Raw genomic sequence first — 23,308 nt, forward strand, 5'->3', positions numbered from 1 at the left:
GGGGGCACCAGAGGGAGAGGAGGGCACCTGGAGCAGGGGGCACCAGAGGGAGAAGAGGGCACCTGGAGCAGGGGGCACCAGAGGGAGAGGAGGGCACCTGGAGCAGGGGGCACCAGAGGGAGAGGAGGGCACCTGGAGCAGGGGGCACCGGAGGGAGAGGAGGGCAACTGGAGCAGGGGGCACCGGAGGGAGAGGAGGGCACCTGGAGCAGGGGGCAACGGAGGGAGAGGAGGGCACCTGGAGCAGGGGGCAACGGAGGGAGAGGAGGGCACCTGGAGCAGGGGGCAACGGAGGGAGAGGAGGGAACCTGGAGCAGGGGGCACCGGAGGGAGCGGAGGGTACCTGGAGCAGGGGGCAACGGAGGGAGAGGAGGGCACCTGGAGCAGGGGGCAACGGAGGGAGAGGAGGGCACCTGGAGCAGGGGGCAACGGAGGGAGAGGAGGGAACCTGGAGCAGGGGGCACCAGAGGGAGCGGAGGGTACCTGGAGCAGGGGGCACCAGAGGGAGCGGAGGGTACCTGGAGCAGGGGGCAACGGAGGGAAAGGAGGGAACCTGGAGCAGGGGGCACCAGAGGGAGCGGAGGGTACCTGGAGCAGGGGGCACCAGAGGGAGAGGAGGGCACCTGGAGCAGGGGGCACCAGAGGGAGAGGAGGGCACCTGGAGCAGGGGGCACCAGAGGGAGCGGAGGGTACCTGGAGCAGGGGGCACCAGAGGGAGCGGAGGGCACCTGGAGCAGGGGGCACCAGAGGGAGCGGAGGGCACCTGGAGCAGGGGGCACTGGAGGGAAAGGAGTGAAGAACCTGGAGCAGGGGGCAACGGAGGGAGAGGAGGGCACCTGGAGCAGGGGGCACCAGAGGGAGAGGAGGGCACCTGGAGCAGGGGGCACCAGAGGGAGAGGAGGGCACCTGGAGCAGGGGGCACCAGAGGGAGCGGAGGGCACCTGGAGCAGGGGGCACTGGAGGGAGAGGAGTGAAGAACCTGGAGCAGGGGGCAACGGAGGGAGAGGAGGGCACCTGGAGCAGGGGGCACCAGAGGGAGAGGAGGGCACCTGGAGCAGGGGGCACCAGAGGGAGAGGAGGGCACCTGGAGCAGGGGGCACCAGAGGGAGAGGAGGGCACCTGGAGCAGGGGGCACCAGAGGGAGAGGAGGGCACCTGGAGCAGGGGGCACCAGAGGGAGAGGAGGGCACCTGGAGCAGGGGGCACCAGAGGGAGAAGAGGGCACCTGGAGCAGGGGGCACCAGAGGGAGAGGAGGGCACCTGGAGCAGGGGGCACCAGAGGGAGAGGAGGGCACCTGGAGCAGGGGGCACCAGAGGGAAAGGAGGGCACCTGGAGCAGGGGGCACCGGAGGGAGAGGAGGGCACCTGGAGCAGGGGGCAACGGAGGGAGAGGAGGGCACCTGGAGCAGGGGGCAACGGAGGGAGAGGAGGGAACCTGGAGCAGGGGGCAACGGAGGGAGAGGAGGGAACCTGGAGCAGGGGGCACCGGAGGGAGCGGAGGGTACCTGGAGCAGGGGGCAACGGAGGGAGAGGAGGGCACCTGGAGCAGGGGGCAACGGAGGGAGAGGAGGGCACCTGGAGCAGGGGGCAACGGAGGGAGAGGAGGGAACCTGGAGCAGGGGGCACCAGAGGGAGCGGAGGGTACCTGGAGCAGGGGGCACCAGAGGGAGCGGAGGGTACCTGGAGCAGGGGGCAACGGAGGGAAAGGAGGGAACCTGGAGCAGGGGGCACCAGAGGGAGCGGAGGGTACCTGGAGCAGGGGGCACCAGAGGGAGAGGAGGGCACCTGGAGCAGGGGGCACCAGAGGGAGAGGAGGGCACCTGGAGCAGGGGGCACCAGAGGGAGCGGAGGGTACCTGGAGCAGGGGGCACCAGAGGGAGCGGAGGGCACCTGGAGCAGGGGGCACCAGAGGGAGCGGAGGGCACCTGGAGCAGGGGGCACTGGAGGGAAAGGAGTGAAGAACCTGGAGCAGGGGGCAACGGAGGGAGAGGAGGGCACCTGGAGCAGGGGGCACCAGAGGGAGAGGAGGGCACCTGGAGCAGGGGGCACCAGAGGGAGAGGAGGGCACCTGGAGCAGGGGGCACCAGAGGGAGCGGAGGGCACCTGGAGCAGGGGGCACTGGAGGGAGAGGAGTGAAGAACCTGGAGCAGGGGGCAACGGAGGGAGAGGAGGGCACCTGGAGCAGGGGGCACCAGAGGGAGAGGAGGGCACCTGGAGCAGGGGGCACCAGAGGGAGAGGAGGGCACCTGGAGCAGGGGGCACCAGAGGGAGAGGAGGGCACCTGGAGCAGGGGGCACCAGAGGGAGAGGAGGGCACCTGGAGCAGGGGGCACCAGAGGGAGAGGAGGGCACCTGGAGCAGGGGGCACCAGAGGGAGAAGAGGGCACCTGGAGCAGGGGGCACCAGAGGGAGAGGAGGGCACCTGGAGAAGGGGGCACCAGAGGGAGAGGAGGGCACCTGGAGAAGGGGGCACCAGAGGGAGAGGAGGGCACCTGGAGCAGGGGGCACCAGAGGGAGAGGAGGGCACCTGGAGCAGGGGGCACCAGAGGGAGAGGAGGGCACCTGGAGCAGGGGGCACCAGAGGGAGAGGAGGGCACCTGGAGCAGGGGGCACCGGAGGGAGAGGAGGGCACCTGGAGCAGGGGGCAACGGAGGGAGAGGAGGGCACCTGGAGCAGGGGGCAACGGAGGGAGAGGAGGGAACCTGGAGCAGGGGGCACCGGAGGGAGCGGAGGGTACCTGGAGCAGGGGGCAACGGAGGGAGAGGAGGGCACCTGGAGCAGGGGGCAACGGAGGGAGAGGAGGGCACCTGGAGCAGGGGGCAACGGAGGGAGAGGAGGGAACCTGGAGCAGGGGGCACCAGAGGGAGCGGAGGGTACCTGGAGCAGGGGGCACCAGAGGGAGCGGAGGGTACCTGGAGCAGGGGGCAACGGAGGGAAAGGAGGGAACCTGGAGCAGGGGGCACCAGAGGGAGCGGAGGGTACCTGGAGCAGGGGGCACCAGAGGGAGAGGAGGGCACCTGGAGCAGGGGGCACCAGAGGGAGAGGAGGGCACCTGGAGCAGGGGGCACCAGAGGGAGCGGAGGGTACCTGGAGCAGGGGGCACCAGAGGGAGCGGAGGGCACCTGGAGCAGGGGGCACCAGAGGGAGCGGAGGGCACCTGGAGCAGGGGGCACTGGAGGGAAAGGAGTGAAGAACCTGGAGCAGGGGGCAACGGAGGGAGAGGAGGGCACCTGGAGCAGGGGGCACCAGAGGGAGAGGAGGGCACCTGGAGCAGGGGGCACCAGAGGGAGAGGAGGGCACCTGGAGCAGGGGGCACTGGAGGGAGAGGAGTGAAGAACCTGGAGCAGGGGGCAACGGAGGGAGAGGAGGGCACCTGGAGCAGGGGGCACCAGAGGGAGAGGAGGGCACCTGGAGCAGGGGGCACCAGAGGGAGAGGAGGGCACCTGGAGCAGGGGGCACCAGAGGGAGAGGAGGGCACCTGGAGCAGGGGAGGGCACCTGGAGCAGGGGGCACCAGAGGGAGAAGAGGGCACCTGGAGCAGGGGGCACCAGAGGGAGAGGAGGGCACCTGGAGCAGGGGGCACCAGAGGGGGAAGAGGGCACCTGGAGCAGGGGGCACCAGAGGGAGAGGAGGGCACCTGCAGCAGGGGGCATTGGTGGGAGAGGAGGGCACCTGGAGCCGGAGTGATGCAGTGTACAGTGAGCCCGGGTTCTCATACACAGCTGGGCTCTGCACAGTGGAGCGCGCATACATGCAGCACACAGGTGTACACGGTGTACAGTAGAGACTCGCTCAGGGTAGCGCACATCCGCCAGAGCTGAGACCCGGGGAGCGATACAGGCTTCGGCGTTCTCACGCGGTAGTGTCCGGGCTGTGGAGCTGGAGGAGGCCCCGTGTAGGCCGCAGACAGCCGGGACCAGGGATGGCGCCGCTGCGGGTGCTGGAGCTGTACAGCGGCATCGGGGGCATGCACTGCGGCCTGACAGGTACCGGTGACCCGGGCAACGTAGACTCGTGACCTGGAAACCTGTGTATAGCGGTATATAGTGATCCTGGTCCTGTGTATAGCGGTATATAGTGATCCTGGTCCTGTATATAGCGGTATATAGTGATCCTGGTCCTGTATATAGCGGTATATAGTGATCCTGGACCTGTGTATAGCGGTATATAGTGATCATGGTCCTGTGTATAGCGGTATATAGTGATCCTGGTCCTGTGTATAGCGGTATATAGTGATCCTGGTCCTGTGTATAGCGGTATATAGTGATCCTGGACCTGTGTATAGCGGTATGTAGTGATCATGGTCCTGTGTATAGCGGTATATAGTGATCATGGTCCTGTGTATAGCGGTATATAGGGATCCTGGTCCTGTGTATAGCGGTATATAGTGATCCTGGTCCTGTATATAGCGGTATATAGGGATCCTGGACCTGTGTATAGCGGTATATAGTGATCATGGTCCTGTGTATAGCGGTATATAGTGATCCTGGTCCTGTATATAGCGGTATATAGTGATCCTGGACCTGTGTATAGCGGTATATAGTGATCCTGGACCTGTGTATAGCGGTATATAGTGATCATGGTCCTGTGTATAGCGGTATATAGTGATCCTGGTCCTGTGTATAGCGGTATATAGTGATCCTGGTCCTGTGTATAGCGGTATATAGTGATCCTGGACCTGTGTATAGCGGTATATAGTGATCCTGGACCTGTGTATAGCGGTATGTAGTGATCATGGTCCTGTGTATAGCGGTATGTAGTGATCATGGTCCTGTGTATAGCGGTATATAGGGATCCTGGTCCTGTGTATAGCGGTATATAGTGATCCTGGTCCTGTATATAGCGGTATATAGGGATCCTGGACCTGTGTATAGCGGTATATAGTGATCATGGTCCTGTGTATAGCGGTATATAGTGATCATGGTCCTGTGTATAGCGGTATATAGGGATCCTGGTCCTGTGTATAGCGGTATATAGTGATCCTGGACCTGTGTATAGCGGTATATAGGGATCCTGGACCTGTGTATAGCGGTATATAGTGATCCTGGACCTGTGTATAGCGGTATATAGGGATCCTGGACCTGTGTATAGCGGTATATAGTGATCCTGGACCTGTGTATAGCGGTATATAGGGATCCTGGACCTGTGTATAGCGGTATATAGTGATCCTGGTCCTGTGTATAGCGGTATATAGTGATCCTGGATCTGTGTATAGCGGTATATAGTGATCCTGGACCTGTGTATAGCGGTATATAGGGATCCTGGACCTGTGTATAGCGGTATATAGTGATCCTGGTCCTGTGTATAGCGGTATATAGTGATCCTGGACCTGTGTATAGCGGTATATAGTGATCCTGGTCCTGTGTATAGCGGTATATAGTGATCATGGTCCTGTGTATAGCGGTATGTAGTGATCCTGGTCCTGTGTATAGCGGTATATAGTGATCCTGGACCTGTGTATAGCGGTATATAGTGATCATGGTCCTGTGTATAGCGGTATATAGTGATCATGGTCCTGTGTATAGCGGTATATAGGGATCCTGGTCCTGTGTATAGCGGTATATAGTGATCCTGGACCTGTGTATAGCGGTATATAGGGATCCTGGACCTGTGTATAGCGGTATATAGTGATCCTGGACCTGTGTATAGCGGTATGTAGTGATCCTGGACCTGTGTATAGCGGTATGTAGTGATCCTGGTCCTGTGTATAGAGGTATATAGGGATCATGGTCCTGTGTATAGCGGTATATAGGGATCCTGGTCCTGTGTATAGCGGTATATAGTGATCCTGGACCTGTGTATAGCGGTATATAGGGATCCTGGACCTGTGTATAGCGGTATATAGTGATCCTGGACCTGTGTATAGCGGTATATAGTTATCCTGGACCTGTGTATAGCGGTATATAGGGATCCTGGACCTTTGTATAGCGGTATATAGTGATCCTGGACCTGTGTATAGCGGTATATAGTGATCCTGGACCTGTGTATAGCGGTATATAGTGATCATGGTCCTGTGTATAGCGGTATGTAGTGATCCTGGTCCTGTGTATAGCGGTATATAGTGATCCTGGACCTGTGTATAGCGGTATATAGTGATCATGGTCCTGTGTATAGCGGTATATAGTGATCATGGTCCTGTGTATAGCGGTATATAGGGATCCTGGTCCTGTGTATAGCGGTATATAGTGATCCTGGTCCTGTATATAGCGGTATATAGGGATCCTGGACCTGTGTATAGCGGTATATAGTGATCATGGTCCTGTGTATAGCGGTATATAGTGATCATGGTCCTGTGTATAGCGGTATATAGGGATCCTGGTCCTGTGTATAGCGGTATATAGTGATCCTGGACCTGTGTATAGCGGTATATAGGGATCCTGGACCTGTGTATAGCGGTATATAGTGATCCTCGACCTGTGTATAGCGGTATATAGTGATCCTGGACCTGTGTATAGCGGTATATAGGGATCCTGTACCTGTGTATAGCGGTATATAGTGATCCTGGACCTGTGTATAGCGGTATATAGGGATCCTGGACCTGTGTATAGCGGTATATAGTGATCCTGGACCTGTGTATAGCGGTATATAGTGATCCTGGTCCTGTGTATAGCGGTATATAGTGATCCTGGACCTGTGTATAGCGGTATATAGTGATCCTGGTCCTGTGTATAGCGGTATATAGTGATCATGGTCCTGTGTATAGCGGTATGTAGTGATCCTGGTCCTGTGTATAGCGGTATATAGTGATCCTGGACCTGTGTATAGCGGTATATAGTGATCATGGTCCTGTGTATAGCGGTATATAGTGATCATGGTCCTGTGTATAGCGGTATATAGGGATCCTGGTCCTGTGTATAGCGGTATATAGTGATCCTGGACCTGTGTATAGCGGTATATAGGGATCCTGGACCTGTGTATAGCGGTATATAGTGATCCTGGACCTGTGTATAGCGGTATGTAGTGATCCTGGACCTGTGTATAGCGGTATGTAGTGATCCTGGTCCTGTGTATAGAGGTATATAGTGATCATGGTCCTGTGTATAGCGGTATATAGTGATCATGGTCCTGTGTATAGCGGTATATAGGGATCCTGGTCCTGTGTATAGCGGTATATAGTGATCCTGGACCTGTGTATAGCGGTATATAGGGATCCTGGACCTGTGTATAGCGGTATATAGTGATCCTGGACCTGTGTATAGCGGTATATAGTGATCCTGGACCTGTGTATAGCGGTATATAGTGATCCTGGACCTGTGTATAGCGGTATATAGGGATCCTGGACCTGTGTATAGCGGTATATAGTGATCCTGGTCCTGTGTATAGCGGTATATAGTGATCCTGGACCTGTGTATAGCGGTATATAGGGATCCTGGACCTGTGTATAGCGGTATATAGTGATCCTGGACCTGTGTATAGCGGTATATAGTGATCCTGGACCTGTCTATAGCGGTATATAGTGGTCCTGTGTATAGCGGTATATAGTGATCCTGGACCTGTATATAGCGGTATATAGTGATCCTGGTCCTGTGTATAGCGGTATATAGTGATCCTGGTCCTGTGTATAGCGGTATATAGTGATCCTGGACCTGTGTCTAGCGGTATATAGTGATCCTGGACCTGTGTATAGCGGTATATAGTGATCCTGGACCTGTGTATAGCGGTATATAGTGATACTGGACCTGTGTATAGCGGTATATAGTGATCCTGGACCTGTGCATAGCGGTATATAGTGATCCTGGACCTGTGCATAGCGGTATATAGTGATCCTGGTCCTGTATATAGCGGTATATAGTGATCCTGGACCTATGCATAGCGGTATATAGTGATCCTGGTCCTGTATATAGCGGTATATAGTGATCCTGGACCTGTGCATAGCGGTATATAGTGATCCTGGTCCTGTATATAGCGGTATATAGGGATCCTAGACCTGTGTATAGCGGTATATAGTGATCCTGGACCTGTGTATAGCGGTATATAGTGATCCTGGACCTGTGTATAGCGGTATATAGGGCTCATGGTCCTGTATATATGAATCCTGGACCTGTGTATAGCGGTATATAGTGATACTGGACCTGTGTATAGCGGTATATAGTGATCCTGGTCCTGTATATAGCGGTATATAGTGATCCTGGACCTGTGTATAGCGGTATATAGTGATACTGGACCTGTGTATAGCGGTATATAGTGATCCTGGTCCTGTATATAGCGGTATATAGTGATACTGGACCTGTGTATAGCGGTATATAGTGATCCTGGTCCTGTATATAGCGGTATATAGTGATCCTGGACCTGTGCATAGCGGTATATAGTGATCCTGGTCCTGTATATAGCGGTATATAGGGATCCTAGACCTGTGTATAGCGGTATATAGTGATCCTGGACCTGTGTATAGCGGTATATAGTGATCCTGGACCTGTGTATAGCGGTATATAGGGCTCATGGTCCTGTATATATGGATCCTGGACCTGTGTATAGCGGTATATAGTGATACTGGACCTGTGTATAGCGGTATATAGTGATCCTGGTCCTGTGTATAGCGGTATATAGTGATCATGGTCCTGTGTATAGCGGTATATAGGGATCCTGGACCTGTGTATAGCGGTATATAGTGATCCTGGTCCTGTGTATAGCGGTATATAGTGATCATGGTCCTGTGTATAGCGGTATATAGTGATCCTGGACCTGTGTATAGCGGTATATAGGGCTCATGGTCCTGTATATAGCGGTATATAGGGTTCCTGGACCTGTGTATAGCGGTATATAGTGATCATGGTCCTGTGTATAGCGGTATATAGTGATCCTGGACCTGTGTATAGCGGTATATAGTGATCCTGGATCTGTGTATAGCGGTATATAGGGCTCATGGTCCTGTATATAGCGGTATATAGAGATCCTGGATCTGTGTATAGCGGTATATAGTGATCCTGGTCCTGTGTATAGCGGTATATAGTGATCCTGGTCCTGTGTATAGCGGTATGTAGTGATCCTAGTCCTGTGTATAGCGGTATATAGTGATCCTGGACCTGTGTATAGCAGTATATAGTGATCCTGGACCTGTGTATAGGGGTATATAGTGATCCTGGACCTGTGTATAGCGGTATATAGTGATCCTGGACCTGTGTATAGCGGTATATAGTGATCCTGGTCCTGTATATAGCGGTATATAGTGATCCTGGTTCTGTGTATAGCGGTATATAGTGATCCTGTACCTAAGTATAGCGGTATATAGTGATACTGGACCTGTATATAGAGGTACAGGTGCATCTCACAAAATTAGAATATAATAATCTTTATTTATATAGCGCCAACATATTCCGCAGCGCTTTACAATTTAACAGTTTCAAAACACAAGTCATAAGTAACAACGTTAACAATACAATAATTAAAGCAAACTAAGCCGCCCCTGCTCGTGAGAGCTTACAATCTACAATGAGGTGGGGGAAATACAAAGCACAGGTGTGTATTTACAATGAAGGTCCAGCCATCTTGAGGGAGTGAGGGATGGATGGAGATAGTGAATGGGCTACACACACACACTTAACACACAGAATGACTTTGATTAGTGAACGTGATAAGCCGCTCTGAACAAATGTGTTTTGAGGGAGCGCCTAAAACTGTGCAAATTGTGGTTAGTCCTAATTTCTTGGGGTAGAGCATTCCAGAGGATAGTAGCAGCACGGGAGAAGTCTTCGAGTCGGGAGTGGGAGGTACGGAGTAGTGCAGAGGTTAGTCGAAAGTCGTTTGCAGAGCGCAGCGATCGGCTAGGCCGATCGACAGAAATGAGGGAGGAGATGTAGAGGGGTGCCTCACCGTGGAGAGCTTTGTGGGTGAGAACAAGTACTTTGAATTGGATCCTATAATGAATGGGCAGCCAGTGTGTTGACTGACGAAGAGCGGACGCGTCCGAGTACCGATTAGCCAGATAGATGACCCTGGCTGCTGCATTAAGTATGGACTGGAGAGGGGATAGTCGAGTAACGGGGAAGCCAATTAATAGAGCGTTGCAGTAATCCAGGCGGGAGTGGATCAATGCTACAGTGAGGGTTTTTGTTGTTTCCATATCATCAGAATATCATCAAAAAGTTAATATATTTCACTTCTTCAATACAAAAAGTGAAACTCATATTCTATAGAAAGGGGGGAAAGGAAGGGAAAACACAATAAGGGATGTCAAAATATACTTAATGAATCAGTACAATGAGCATGTAAAACGCAATGTGCCCCCTCCCAATAAGAGTGGATGGCAGACCATCTGGTATAAGAAAGAAAAAACAAATTAAAGATGGCAGTGAAATATCTGGCAGTAGCCGTGTGTATATGTAATGAAGAAGAATAAAATTGCTTTGATAAAAAAAAGCCTTTATTAATGATTTATATTTGGCCAAACAACATACAATTATAAATTAAAAAATGAGTGCTGAAGGCAATAAACCGCTGTAATATACTGAGTAGCTAGCTATACCAATATATAGGATAAATCCAGACAGTGTATATTCAAGTAATAATCATCTCTATACCGCGTAGACAGATTTACTAATAGTATATTGGGAAAATATACCGATATATAGGATAAATCCAAATAATACATACTCAGATAGTAATCATCTCTACCACATAGACAGGTCGCAGATGAATTAAGCCGTGTTAAAAATCAATATTGTAGCAGCAAAAACAAATATAAAGTGCAAAAGTAGTGCAAGATACGACCCCAACGAATAAAACGTTATATTTATGTAAAAAGATGATGTGAATGAACTGCAAAAAATGTAATATAGCTGTGCAAAATATGCAAATATAACAAAAAAAATGTGCAGATAACACAATAGTGGTATTGAAAATGCACAAAATATATATCAATGGGGAAAAATGCAAAATATGTACTAAGTGCAAACAAATATCACAGTTGTGTGCACTGCTAAGAAGAAATGTACTGAGAATTACACGTGCAAACATATGTCACAATGGTGTGCGCTGCTAAGGGAACATGGGCCGATGGATAAAGCCACAAAACACAATGATGGGCTGAATACCTGCGGATCTGAAACAAGTGGGATAAGCGGTATGCCGGTTGAACGCGCCCCGACGCGCGTTTCAGAAAGCTCCTTTGTCATATTCTATAGAGTCATTCCACACAGAGTGATCTATTTCACGTGTTTATTTCTGTTAATGTTGATGATTATGGCTTACAGCCAATGAAAACCCAAAAGTCATTATCTCAGTAAATTAGAATACTTGATAACACCAGCTGGAGAAAGGATTTTAAAATCTGAAATGTTGGCCTCCTGAAATGTATGTTCAGTAAATGCACTCAATACTTGGTCGGGGCTCCTTTGGCATCAATTACTGCATCAATGCGGCGTGGCATGGAGGCGATCAGCCTGTGGCACTGCTGAGGGGTTATGGAAGCCCAGGTTGCTTTGATAGTAGCCTTCAGCTCATCTGCATTGTTGGGTCTGGTCTCTCTCATCTTCCTCTTGACAATACCCATAGATTCTCTATGGGGTTAAGGTCAGGCGAGTTTGCTGCCAATCAAGCACATTGATACTGTTGTTTTTACACCAGGTATTGGTACTTTTGGCAGTGTGGACAGGGGCCAAGTCCTGCTGGAGAAAGATATTTCCATCTCCAAAAAGCTTGTCAGCAGAGGGAAGCATGAAGTGCTCTAAAATGTCCTGGTAGACGGCTATGCTGACTTTGGTCTTGATAAAACACAGTGGACCTACACCAGCAGATGACATGGCTCCCCAAACCATCACTGATTGTGGAAACTTCACACTAGACCTCCAGCAGCTTGCATTGTGGCCTCTCCACTCTTCCTCCAGACTCTGAGTCTGAGACCTTGATTTCCAAGGTCTAGTGTGAAGTTTCCACAATCAGTGATGGTTTGGGGAGCCATGTCATCTGCTGGTGTAGGTCCACTGTGTTTTATCAAGACCAAAGTCAGTGCAGCCGTCTACCTGGACATTTTAGAGCACTTCATGCTTCCCTCTGCCGACAAGCTTGTGGGTGTAAAAATGATATAGGTAAAGATCCGGTCTAAATAACAAGCAGTATTAGTAATTAGAAAAATGCTCATAAAATAGTACAAATGAGAAAGTGCTGCCTATATGAATGTGAACAACCCATAAAGAATAGGGTGTTATCCAGGAGCTAGAAAAAGTGCAAAATGCCAAAGTGCTATAGTATACTAGCAAAGGATACCATCAATGAGCTATAAAGAGTACTGCTGAAATGTAAACAATATCTGGTGCTATGGTTGCAAGGAGAGAGGACCCCGGCGCGCGTTTCGCTTTACCCCTTCTTCCAAGGGGGCATAGTGATCCTGGTCCTGTGTATAGCGGTATTTAGTGATCCTGGACCTGTATATAGCAGTATATAGTGATCATGGACCTGTGTATAGCAGTATATAATGATCATGGACCTGTGTAAAGTGGTATATAGTGATCCTGGTCCTGTATATAGCAGTATATAGTGATCATGGACCTGTGTATGGCGGTATATATTTTCATTTTACACTCGATTCCTAAATGCAGTAGATCCATGCTGAGTTTTGGTCTCTCTGTCGCCCCCTGTATTTCAGTCCGTGCAACGCAGAAGGTTGAAGTCTGAGATGTTGGACCTGGACCCTTCATTTTTTCCTGTCGGTGTAAATGTAAAAGGGGAGATCCCTTTTAACTCCAAATGCTGCCCTAATGGAGTTGTCCACCTTATTTCTTACGTATTTGGGGCTAAAAAATAATAAAATTTTTTTGCTATTAGTTTTATTACAGATTTTTCACTGTTCAGCTCTTACATGTTTTTTTTTGTTTCCCAGCTCATTCAAGCTTAATGTGTTCTGTGGTCATGTTTCAGCTGAGAGCAACTCAGAAAAAGATACCGTAGATAAAAGTTAGAAACTCACTGCTAAATCTGCAGAAGAGCTCGCTGGCAGATTCTCAGTTTACCCTGAGACATCTGAGCTTGTGGAAGGAGAGTGACCATGCTTCGTAACCTTTACCCGTTTACCTCCGGACAGTAGGGGTCATTGTAATGGTTAATTATCTGCCTATACCGCCATACTGCGCTGCTCTCATCTTCACTAATAGCTGCATTCTGTGACTTAACCCCTTCCCACACGACACCACACGGCCGCTTCTCCTCCTGTGCAGGGCACATTTTCGGCACAGCTGTCCAGTGCATTTTCCTGATTACACCTGGAAAATACATTATGATCATCATAGATGGGTGCGGGTCACTTTTATGTCTGTTGACCCCTGTTTTTGTCTTTGAAGGACAAGGCAAATGACTGCAGTGTTTTCCAAAAAATCAAGTTATACCCTGTCCATAGGATCCCGTTTCAGCAGTCGCACCTCCAGAGATCCCGAGATCGAGGCTTTTACACCCCGAGAACTGAACTCTGCACCCCCGTCCTGAGTGTAGTGAAGTTTCACATAATCGGCCTCCCTTCCATTTATTGCCTATAGTGCTGACGGAAAAAACTGAGGCTGAGCATGTGCACCTCCGCTCCATCTAGGACCCGCTACAGAGCGCCGTTCTCAAGCTGCCAAAGCTTGAAAAGGGTCCCCAGCAGTCTGACCTCCAGCGATCAGAGATAGGGCTCCCAAATAATTTAGGATGGGTACTAAGCACCCGAACAATTTAGTTCTGACAAGCCTTTTAATAGTAGTCCATTGCCAAACAGAAGTGTTCAACGTCGGCCACTGTTCACTCTGAACAGGCTGCTGCTCCAACACACAGACTGCTCAGCTTCCCTAGCTGACCCATGCAGTCTTCAATCAGAGGGAGACCCTGGGTTGTCTCCCAGCTACAGCTCACATTTTATCTGGTCACTCACCAGCTTCAACACATTCGATTATGCGCAACACCCAGAAGACTGACCCCTCTCCCCAAGTGGTTCTTGGTCCAAGCAACTAATCCAAATTTGCAGTGTTCGGTTTTAACCCAGTACTGCCTGGCTTTGCGACAATATATATTGCATATGTTTTATAGTGGACTTGTGCGGTATAGATATATAAAACGTTGGAGGCACAGGTGTAAAAACATAAAAAGTCACCAAATTTTTGTGCAATTTCAAGATGGTGAAAAATTTTGCAAAATCTGGTAAGAGTTTCTGATAATCTCTAACTATTTATCCCACAGCCTTATCCATAGTGCAGACCTTCTATAGGCGCCAATGACTAATCTGATTACTGCCCCCTCGCTCTGTAAAGAAGGGGCCTCCGCGTCTCCAGATTGTCTCTGTTTTTTTTGGCTTCATGACATTCAGTATGATGAAAAAAGCCCAGTAAAACTGAGAAATCTGCTTTTCCTAAATATTTGTACACCCCGCTATGTAACACCCTGACAACAGGCAGAATTTCCTGGTAGCGTTCCTAATTAAGAGTCACCAGAAATGAGTGTGGGGGTCGCGTCCATTAGTTCAGGTACATAGAAGGAAATTTTCCACTGGGTCACGGGAACTTTCTAAGGCCACACATGGACAACGTCTGGAAAGGAAAACAAAGCGACCAGCGGGTCAGTGACTGGACCTCGGATTTCTCTCCGTCTCTCTCTAATGTAAAGGCTCGATAATAATGAAGCAAGGCTGGAAATGTTTGAAGTTTTTGGATATTGGAGAAGGCAAAAATATGGTCAAATTTACCAGGAATGAAATCCTCTTAAAGGGGTTGCCTCAAGTGATTGTGAACTTTGCAAACTCTTACTAACAACCTTCCATGTTTTCAAGAACAAAGGCATTCCTAATGTCCTAAGTTCATCTTAATGCTTTATTTAGTGGCCACCTCTGTAGTCTATCAGCGGTGGCCGCTCTCTTAGGCAAGAAGCGTGCACTTAAATCAAAGCAACCTGGGCTTCCATAACCCCTCAGCATTGCCAAAGGCTGATCGCCTCCATGCCCCGCAGTAAAGCACGGTGGCTCAGTGGTTAGCTCTTTGCTGTAGAGCTTGCACACTCTGTTCTGAAGCTGGCCGGATCCTCAGTTTTCCATGCTCTCCTCCTTTAAGAATCTGTCAGATTTCAGACGGCCTATCCTTATGTTCTCCCGGAGATAAACCGCTGACATATCGTGACATTTTTGGTCTGGTACTGCTCCATCTGCTGCCATCGCATTTTTTACTCCATCGTATCACCTTGTTTACTGGGTGTGCCAGAATCGCAGTTTTCTCTCCTGCAGAGCTCGAAATGCTGAGCTCTGTATAACCCCGCACACACCGCTGATTGGCTGCTTTCTGTGTACACTGTGCATCAGTGGCAGGCTTGGACTAATGGGCACAAGGCCTCTTGTCCTGTAGTGATAATCTCCTGCTGATAAAACACTGATTTTATTGAAAAAGCAACACACAGCCTAGTAAGTGCCACATCGCTATAATCAGGCTCTCAGCCCCTACACCATGTTCCTCTCAGATTACATAGAGAAAACCCGCTGACACATTCCTTTTAAATCAGACACGTGAGAGCTCATGATAACTAGCGACATAATCCCAGGAAAAAGCTATCGACAGATATTCCCCTTTTAGCCATAGATGCCTAATATTCAATGGAGTATAGGGGTCTGACCCCTGCCAGAATGCTCGACGGCCGCTCCATTCATTCTCTATGGGACTGCCGGAGAAAGCATAGTACCGTATGGAACGAATGGAGCCGCCATGGAGCTTGTGCATTGCCGCTCCATTCAGATGGAGGACAAAAGCGCCCTGTTCTGGCGATCGGTGGGGGTCTAGACGATATCGCCTTTCTTGTGGGTGATGGACCGGAATACCCCTTTAGTATCAAGGCGGAGGTGTGAAGTTCGTGAAATCCCTCAGTAATTTTCGTGGATATGCGCCAACGTCCCAATTCTTCTACCTCCTTAATAATGACGATCGAGCCTCTTTTCTGGCCGAGCGGGGTGCGGCTCCCACCAGTATAGTACTTCTTTATGTAAGAATAACCATATTGTTAGAAATGTTCATTTTTCATCCTCCCGCCCGAACCCTCTACTCTGCAGCCCCCAACTACAATGTTAAGCTAGCTGGTATGCGATGGCCCAGCCATACAGCGTCCTCCCCCATAGCTGCAGAGGCTGACTTTTCGCTAATTGCTGAGGTCACGGAGAGTGCGGTGCCTCAGTGCCTCCATTGTAGGAGTGCAGGCAGGAAGATTAGACTTTGTGACTCACTTACACTGGTATGGGAGCCTTTCAGCGGTTATTAGTGGGGGCATCTGCTATTTTGGGACACTGATATTCAATGAAAACACAAGAAAATGTACAGCGTGTAACGTGTCCTAAACCCAAGTGACGCCCAGTGTGCCCGGGACTGACTTACTGCAGTAATATCTCCTCCATGTGCACGGTTATGGAGGTCTGCAGGGCCCCTGGCACTTACATACTGATGGCCTCTGCTCTCCATCTAGCCCAGACCATCATGACAAGTTTTTCTCAGCCTTGTATCCCTCTTCATGCTGCGATTGTTGATATCCCGACCCTCTCTGATAACTCAAGATGCCATGCTCTGGCAGCACCCACATAAGAGCTGCCACTGTGCCCCTATAAGACACTGCCCCCTTCTGGCAGTACCAGCCTTATTAAAGAATAATCCTTCTGCACTGACCCTATATAATATTCTGTCTAATAACAAAGGTTTGTTATGGCGGCCCCCATAGCTTGCTATGGTGCCCCCCCCGGTAATGAAGCTTGCTATTGTGCCCCTGTAATGAAGCTTGCTATGGTGACCCCCGTAATGAAGCTTGCTATGGTGCCCCCGTAATGAAGCTTGCTATGGTGACCCCGTAATGAAGCCTGCTATGGTGACACCCGTAATGAAGCTTGCTATGGTGCCCCCGTAATGAAGCTTGCTATGGTGACCCCGTAATGAAGTCTGCTATGGTGACCCCCGTAATGAAGCTTGCTATGGTGAACCCGTAATGAAGCCTGCTATGGTGACCCCCGTAATGAAGCTTGCTATGGTGACCCCCGTAATGAAGCTTGCTATGGTGACCCCGTAATGAAGCCTGCTATGGTGACCCCCGTAAAGAAGCTTGCTATGGTGACCCCGTAATGAAGCCTGCTATGGTGACCCCCGTAATGAAGCTTGCTATGGTGAACCCGTAATGAAGCCTGCTATGGTGACCCCCGTAATGAAGCTTGCTATGGTGACCCCCGTAATGAAGCTTGCTATGGTGCCCCCGTAATGAAGCTTGCTATGGTGACCCCCATAATGAAGCTTGCTATGGTGACCCCCGTAATGAAGCTTGCTATGGTGCCCCTGTAATGAAGATGCTATGGTGCCCCTGTAATGAAGCTTGCTATGGTGACCCCCGTAGTGAAGCTTGCTATGGTGACCCCCGTAATGAAGCCTGCTATGGTGACCCCCGTAATGAAGCTTGCTATGGTGCCCCCGTAATGAAGCTTGCTATGGTGACCCCCGTAGTGAAGCTTGCTATGGTGACCCCCGTAATGAAGCCTGCTATGGTGACCCCCGTAATGAAGCTTGCTATGGTGCCCCCGTAATGAAGCTTGCTATGGTGCCCCCGTAATGAAGCTTGCTATGGTGCCCCCGTAATGAAGCTTGCTATGGTGACCCCCGTAATGAAGCCTGCTATGGTGACCCTCGTAATGAAGCTTGCTATGGTGCCCCCGTAATGAAGCTTGCTATGGTGCCCCCGTAATGAAGATGCTATGGTTCCCCCGTAATGAAGCTTGCTATGGTGACCCCCGTAATGAAGCTTGCTATGGTGCCCCCGTAATGAAGCTTACTATGGTGACCCCCGTAATGAAGCTTGATATGGTGCCCCCATAATGACGCTTGCTGTGGTGCCCCCATAATGACGCTTGCTGTGATGCCCCCGTAATTACTTACCGTAGCTTACTATAGGGCCTCCATAATGAAGCTTGCTGTTGTTCCCCCATATTGAAGTCTGATATGCTGACACCTGTTTGCAGAGCATGTTAGGCTGGCCGCTAGCAGAGTCATACAGGTACAGGAGCATGAAGAGCTCGCACACTAGATGTCAGTGCTCCCTTACCCGTGCAGGTGGCCACATCGCACGACTACTTACCATGAGGGCCGGTTACACTGCTACCAAAAATGTACATTAAAAAGGCAGAACGTTAGTATTCAGGCCATTTGTGAGCAAAACACAAGACGGTATGAGAATGGGAATTATACGCGGTAACTAGTTACTGTAATTATTTTATTTTCTAATGTTATAAAACATTTATATTTATGATAAAATCACAAGATAGACCCCAATTACCTGATTGGGGGGGGACCTTTTTAATGTAGCAAGAACAACACACGTACTGGTGCTGGGGGGAGAGTGGTGGGACTGCCGACCTTCGTCATTTACAGATCTCTGCTCTCGGACCTCTTTGTTTTTAGATGACACCTTTGTCCAATTCCCTAATAATTTTAGAAAAACTCAAAGTGCAAAAGAAAAGCAATTACTAATGACTCTGTCTGTGACTGTTCCAGAAAGCGGAGTATCTGCTGAGGTGGTGGCAGCCGTGGACGTGAACACCACCGCCAACGAAGTGTACAAGCACAACTTTCCTAACACCCCGTTATGGCCCAAGTCCATAGAGGTACGTGTGTATTTATGGGCACACTCGTGTATGTGCAACCAATCAACTTCAGCCTATATTCGGCTTTGCATGGCGCCACTTCTATTCACTTGCATAGCGCCGCCATGTAGCAGCGGCACCGAGTGAACTTCACTCCCACGATGGCTGTTGCGGTCAAAGTCACCAAGTGGCCCCAGCCTTCAGGTCTTATAGGTGCAGGTCCCAGATATTAAACCCGCATCTATCTCGAGAACGGGTGCCTGCCTTGCACCACCAGGAAAGGCAAGGTGGCCTCTATTCACTTCTATGGGGTCCCGAATATGAGGAAGTATGTGTGGCAATTTTCGGAACTCCCATAAAAATGAATGGAGAGAACCACTCACACAAGAGCAACTCTACCGGCGGCACGTTGATGAGAAAGGTGTGGGTGCAGAGGTGGGACCTCCATGTATTAGACCTTTTTGGCGTACTTTTTGGATCAATATTCTGAATTATTAGACAGTAATAGGAAAGTTAACAACCACCATTTTTTACTTCGTTGAGGTTGTCCCCCATCTATTTTGCATGGCTCGTTATATAGTGATACCACCGGACACGTGTGTCATGGAGACCACTCTCTCCTAAGCAGGGGAGATACATGGAGATACTGAATATTTGGGAACTGGTCATTCTTCTGAAGAGTCCTCATCTCTCTTTAAACCTGAAATGGTAAATGTTAATAGTCCACGGACCTTCAGCCAGCATGTACAGCGCACATTGACCGGCCCATAGGACCTTTCCATAACGTCAACAGCTGCTTTCGCCACATCAGACAAATGTAGTTGTGCTGTGATATCCCTATTTCATGAATATTGCTCCAAGGATGGACCAGCTGTAGAGTTCTGGTACCAGGAACATCACTGGGGTAGCTCATCCCTTTGTCATCAATCTGACCTCTGGTACTCTGACTGATCCTAAGAAGAGAACGTAGCGCTTGGTCCAGTAGCGTATCTTTAAGTTCGGGGGCACCAATGCAAAAGCTTCAACACCGCCTCCAATAATCACATGTTTTTAAATAAGTCTTTTCATATGGACCAAAGGAACTTTGTGTGCAAGCTTAAAATACAGGTTTCAAGTACGATTGCAACCCCTGCACCTATTCTAGTTTTACCCCTGGCTTGGTCGCTATCTGTGTTTCTCCTGCCCCATTCTAGTTTTACCCAAAGACATACTGATAGGGAATTTAGATTGTGAGCCCCATCAGGGACAGTGATGATGTGTGTGCAAACTGTAAAGCGCTGCGGAATATGTTAGCGCTATATAAAAATAAAGATTATTATTATTATTATATTATTACCCCTGGCTTGGTCGCTATCTGTGTTTCTCCTGCCCCATTCTAGTTTTGCTCCTGGCTGGGTCCCTATCTGTGTTTCTCCTACCCCATTCTAGTTTTGCCCCTGGCTGGGTCCCTATCTGTGTTTCTCCTGCCCCATTCTAGTTATGCCCCTGGCTGGGTCCCTATCTGTGTTTCTCCTGCCCCTACTCTAGTTATGCCCCTGGCTGGGTCCCTATCTGTGTTTCTCCTGCCCCATTCTAGTTATGTCCCTGGCTGGGTCCCTATCTGTGTTTCCCCTGCACCTATTCTAGTTATGCCCCTGGCTGGGTCCCTTTCTGTGTTTTCCCTGCACCTATTCTAGTTACGCCACTGGCTGGGTCCCTTTCTGTGTTTCTCCTGTCCCTATTCTAGTTACGCCCCTGGCTGGGTCCCTTTCTGTGTTTCCCCTGCACCTATTGTAGTTACACCCCTGGCTGGGTCCCTATCTGTGTTTCTCCTGTCCCTATTCTAGTTATGCCCCTGGCTGGGTCCCTATCTGTGTTTCTCCTGTCTCTATTCCAGTTATGCACCTGGCTGGGTCCCTATCTGTGTTTCCCCTGCACCTATTCTAATTATGCCCCTGGCTGGGTCCCTTTCTGTGTTTTCCGTGCACCTATTCTAGTTACGCCCTTGGCTGGGTCCCTTTCTGTGTTTCTCCTGTCCCTATTCTAGTTACGCCCCTGGCTGGGTCCCTTTCTGTGTTTCCCCTGCACCTATTCTAGTTATGCCCCTGGCTGGGTCACTATTTGTATTTCTCCTGTCCCTATTCTAGTTAATACCCTGGCTGGGTCCCTTTCTGTGTTTCCCCTGCACCTATTCTAGTTACGCCCCTGGCTGAGGTCCCTATCTGTGTTTCTCCTGTCCCTATTCTAGTTATGCCCCTGGCTGGGTCACTATTTGTATTTCTCCTGTCCCTATTCTAGTTACGCCCCTGGCTGGGTCCCTATCTGTGTTTCTCCTGTCCCTATTCTAGTTATGCCCTTGGCTGGGTCACTATTTGTATTTCTCCTGTCCCTATTCTAGTTACGCCCCTGGCTGGGTCCCTATCTGTGTTTCTCCTGTCCCTATTCTAGTTATGCCCATGGCTGGGTCACTATTTGTATTTCTCCTGTCCCTATTCTAGTTACGCCCCTGGCTGGGTCCCTATCTGTGTTTCTCCTGTCCCTATTCTACTTATGCCCTTGGCTGGGTCACTATTTGTATTTCTCCTGTCCCTATTCTAGTTACGCCCCTGGCTGGGTCCCTTTCTGTGTTTCCCCTGCACCTATTCTAGTTATGCCCCTGGCTGGGTCCCTTTCTGTGTTTCCCCTGTACCTATTCTTTTTACGCCCCTGGCTGGGTCCCTATCTGTGTTTCTCCTGTCCCTATTCTAGTTATGCCCCTGGCTGTGTCCCTATCTGTGTTTCTCCTGTCTCTATTCTAGTTATGCCCCTGGCTGGGTCCCTATCTGTGTTTTCCCTGCACCTATTCTAGTTACGCCCCTGGCTGGGTTCCTATCTGTGTTTCTCCTGACCCTATTCTAGTTATGCCCCTGGCTGGGTCCCTATCTGTGTTTCCCCTGCACCTATTCTAGTTACGCCCCTGGCTGAGTCCCTTTCTGTTTTTCCCCTGCACCTACTCTAGTTCCGCCCCTGGCTGGGTCCCTATCTGTGTTTCTCCTGCGCCATTCTAGTTATGCCCCTGGCTGGGTCCCTATCTGTGTTTCTCCTGCCCCATTCTAGTTATGCCCCTGGCTGGGTCCCTGTCTGTGTTTCTCCTGTCCCTACTCTAGTTATGCCCCTGGCTGGGTCCCTATCTGTGTTTCCCCTGCACCTATTCTAGTTATGCCCCTGGCTGGGTCCCTATCTGTGTTTCCCCTGCACCTATTCTAGTTATGCCCCTGGCTGGGTCCCTTTCTGTGTTTCCCCTGCACCTATTCTAGTTACGCCCCTGGCTGGGTCCCTATCTGTGTTTCCCCTGCACCTATTCTAGTTATACCCCTGGCTGGTCCCTATCTGTATTTCCCCTGCACCTATTCTAGTTATGCCCCTGGCTGGGTCCCTATCTGTGTTTTCCCTGCACCTATTCTAGTTACGACCCTGGCTGGGTCCCTATCTGTGTTTCTCATGTCCCTACTCTAGTTATGCCCCTGGCTGGGTCCCTATCTGTGTTTCTCCCGTCCCTACTCTAGTTATGCCCCTGGCTTGGTCCCTATATGTGTTTCTCCTGCACCATTCTAGTTATGCCCCTGGCTGGGTCCCTATCTGTGTTTCTCCTGTCCTTACTCTAGTTACGCCCCTGGCTGGGTCCCTATCTGTGTTTCCCCTGCACCTATTCTAGTTATGCCCCTGGCTGGGTCCCTATCTGTGTTTCCCCTGCACCTATTCTAGTTATGCCCCTGGCTGGGTCCCTATCTGTGTTTTCCCTGCACCTATTCTAGTTACGACCCTGGCTGGGTCCCTATCTGTGTTTCTCCTGTCTCTATTCTAGTTATGCCCCTGGCTGGGTCCCTATCTGTGTTTCCCCTGCACCTATTCTAGTTACGCCCCTGGCTGGGTCCCTATCTGTGTTTCTCCTGTCCCTATTCTAGTTATGCCCCTGGCTGGGTCACTATTTGTATTTGTCCTGTCCCTATTCTAGTTAATCCCCTGGCTGGGTCCCTATCTGTGTTTCTCTTGTCCCTATTCTAGTTATGCCCTTGGCTGGGTCACTATTTGTATTTCTCCTGTCCCTATTCTAGTTACGCCCCTGTCTGGGTCCCTATCTGTGTTTCTCCTGTCCCTATTCTAGTTATGCCCATGGCTGGGTCACTATTTGTATTTCTCCTGTCCCTATTCTAGTTACGCCCCTGGCTGGGTCCCTATCTGTGTTTCTCCTGTCCCTATTCTACTTATGCCCTTGGCTGGGTCACTATTTGTATTTCTCCTGTCCCTATTCTAGTTACGCCCCTGGCTGGGTCCCTTTCTGTGTTTCCCCTGCACCTATTCTAGTTATGCCCCTGGCTGGGTCCCTTTCTGTGTTTCCCCTGTACCTATTCTTTTTACGCCCCTGGCTGGGTCCCTATCTGTGTTTCTCCTGTCCCTATTCTAGTTATGCCCCTGGCTGTGTCCCTATCTGTGTTTCTCCTGTCTCTATTCTAGTTATGCCCCTGGCTGGGTCCCTATCTGTGTTTTCCCTGCACCTATTCTAGTTACGCCCCTGGCTGGGTTCCTATCTGTGTTTCTCCTGACCCTATTCTAGTTATGCCCCTGGCTGGGTCCCTATGTGTGTTTCCCCTGCACCTATTCTAGTTACGCCCCTGGCTGAGTCCCTTTCTGTTTTTCCCCTGCACCTACTCTAGTTCCGCCCCTGGCTGGGTCCCTATCTGTGTTTCTCCTGCGCCATTCTAGTTATGCCCCTGGCTGGGTCCCTATCTGTGTTTCTCCTGCCCCATTCTA

General features: G+C 50.4%; 1 protein-coding gene across 2 annotated transcripts in view; it reads left to right on the forward strand.

Moving 5' to 3' along the window:
* Positions 1-3,648: 3,648 nt before the first annotated feature.
* Positions 3,649-23,308, forward strand: part of TRDMT1 (tRNA aspartic acid methyltransferase 1) — a 48,564-nt gene continuing 28,904 nt past the window's right edge. Inside the window, exons 1-2 of one of the 2 annotated variants that reach the window (XM_073581877.1) lie at positions 3,650-3,983; positions 18,450-18,559. In XM_073581877.1, coding sequence (XP_073437978.1) covers positions 3,920-3,983; positions 18,450-18,559 — 174 coding nt within the window. In that variant the 5' untranslated portion in view covers positions 3,650-3,919. Of the gene's footprint in view, positions 3,984-18,449; positions 18,560-23,308 lie in introns of both variants that reach the window. The other variant, XM_073581880.1, reaches the window with a different exon arrangement.

The sequence above is a fragment of the Dendrobates tinctorius genome, unplaced genomic scaffold (genome assembly GCF_039654945.1).
Source record: "Dendrobates tinctorius isolate UK_male_01 unplaced genomic scaffold, ASM3965494v1 ptg000070l, whole genome shotgun sequence".
Classification (NCBI taxonomy): domain Eukaryota; kingdom Metazoa; phylum Chordata; class Amphibia; order Anura; family Dendrobatidae; genus Dendrobates; species Dendrobates tinctorius.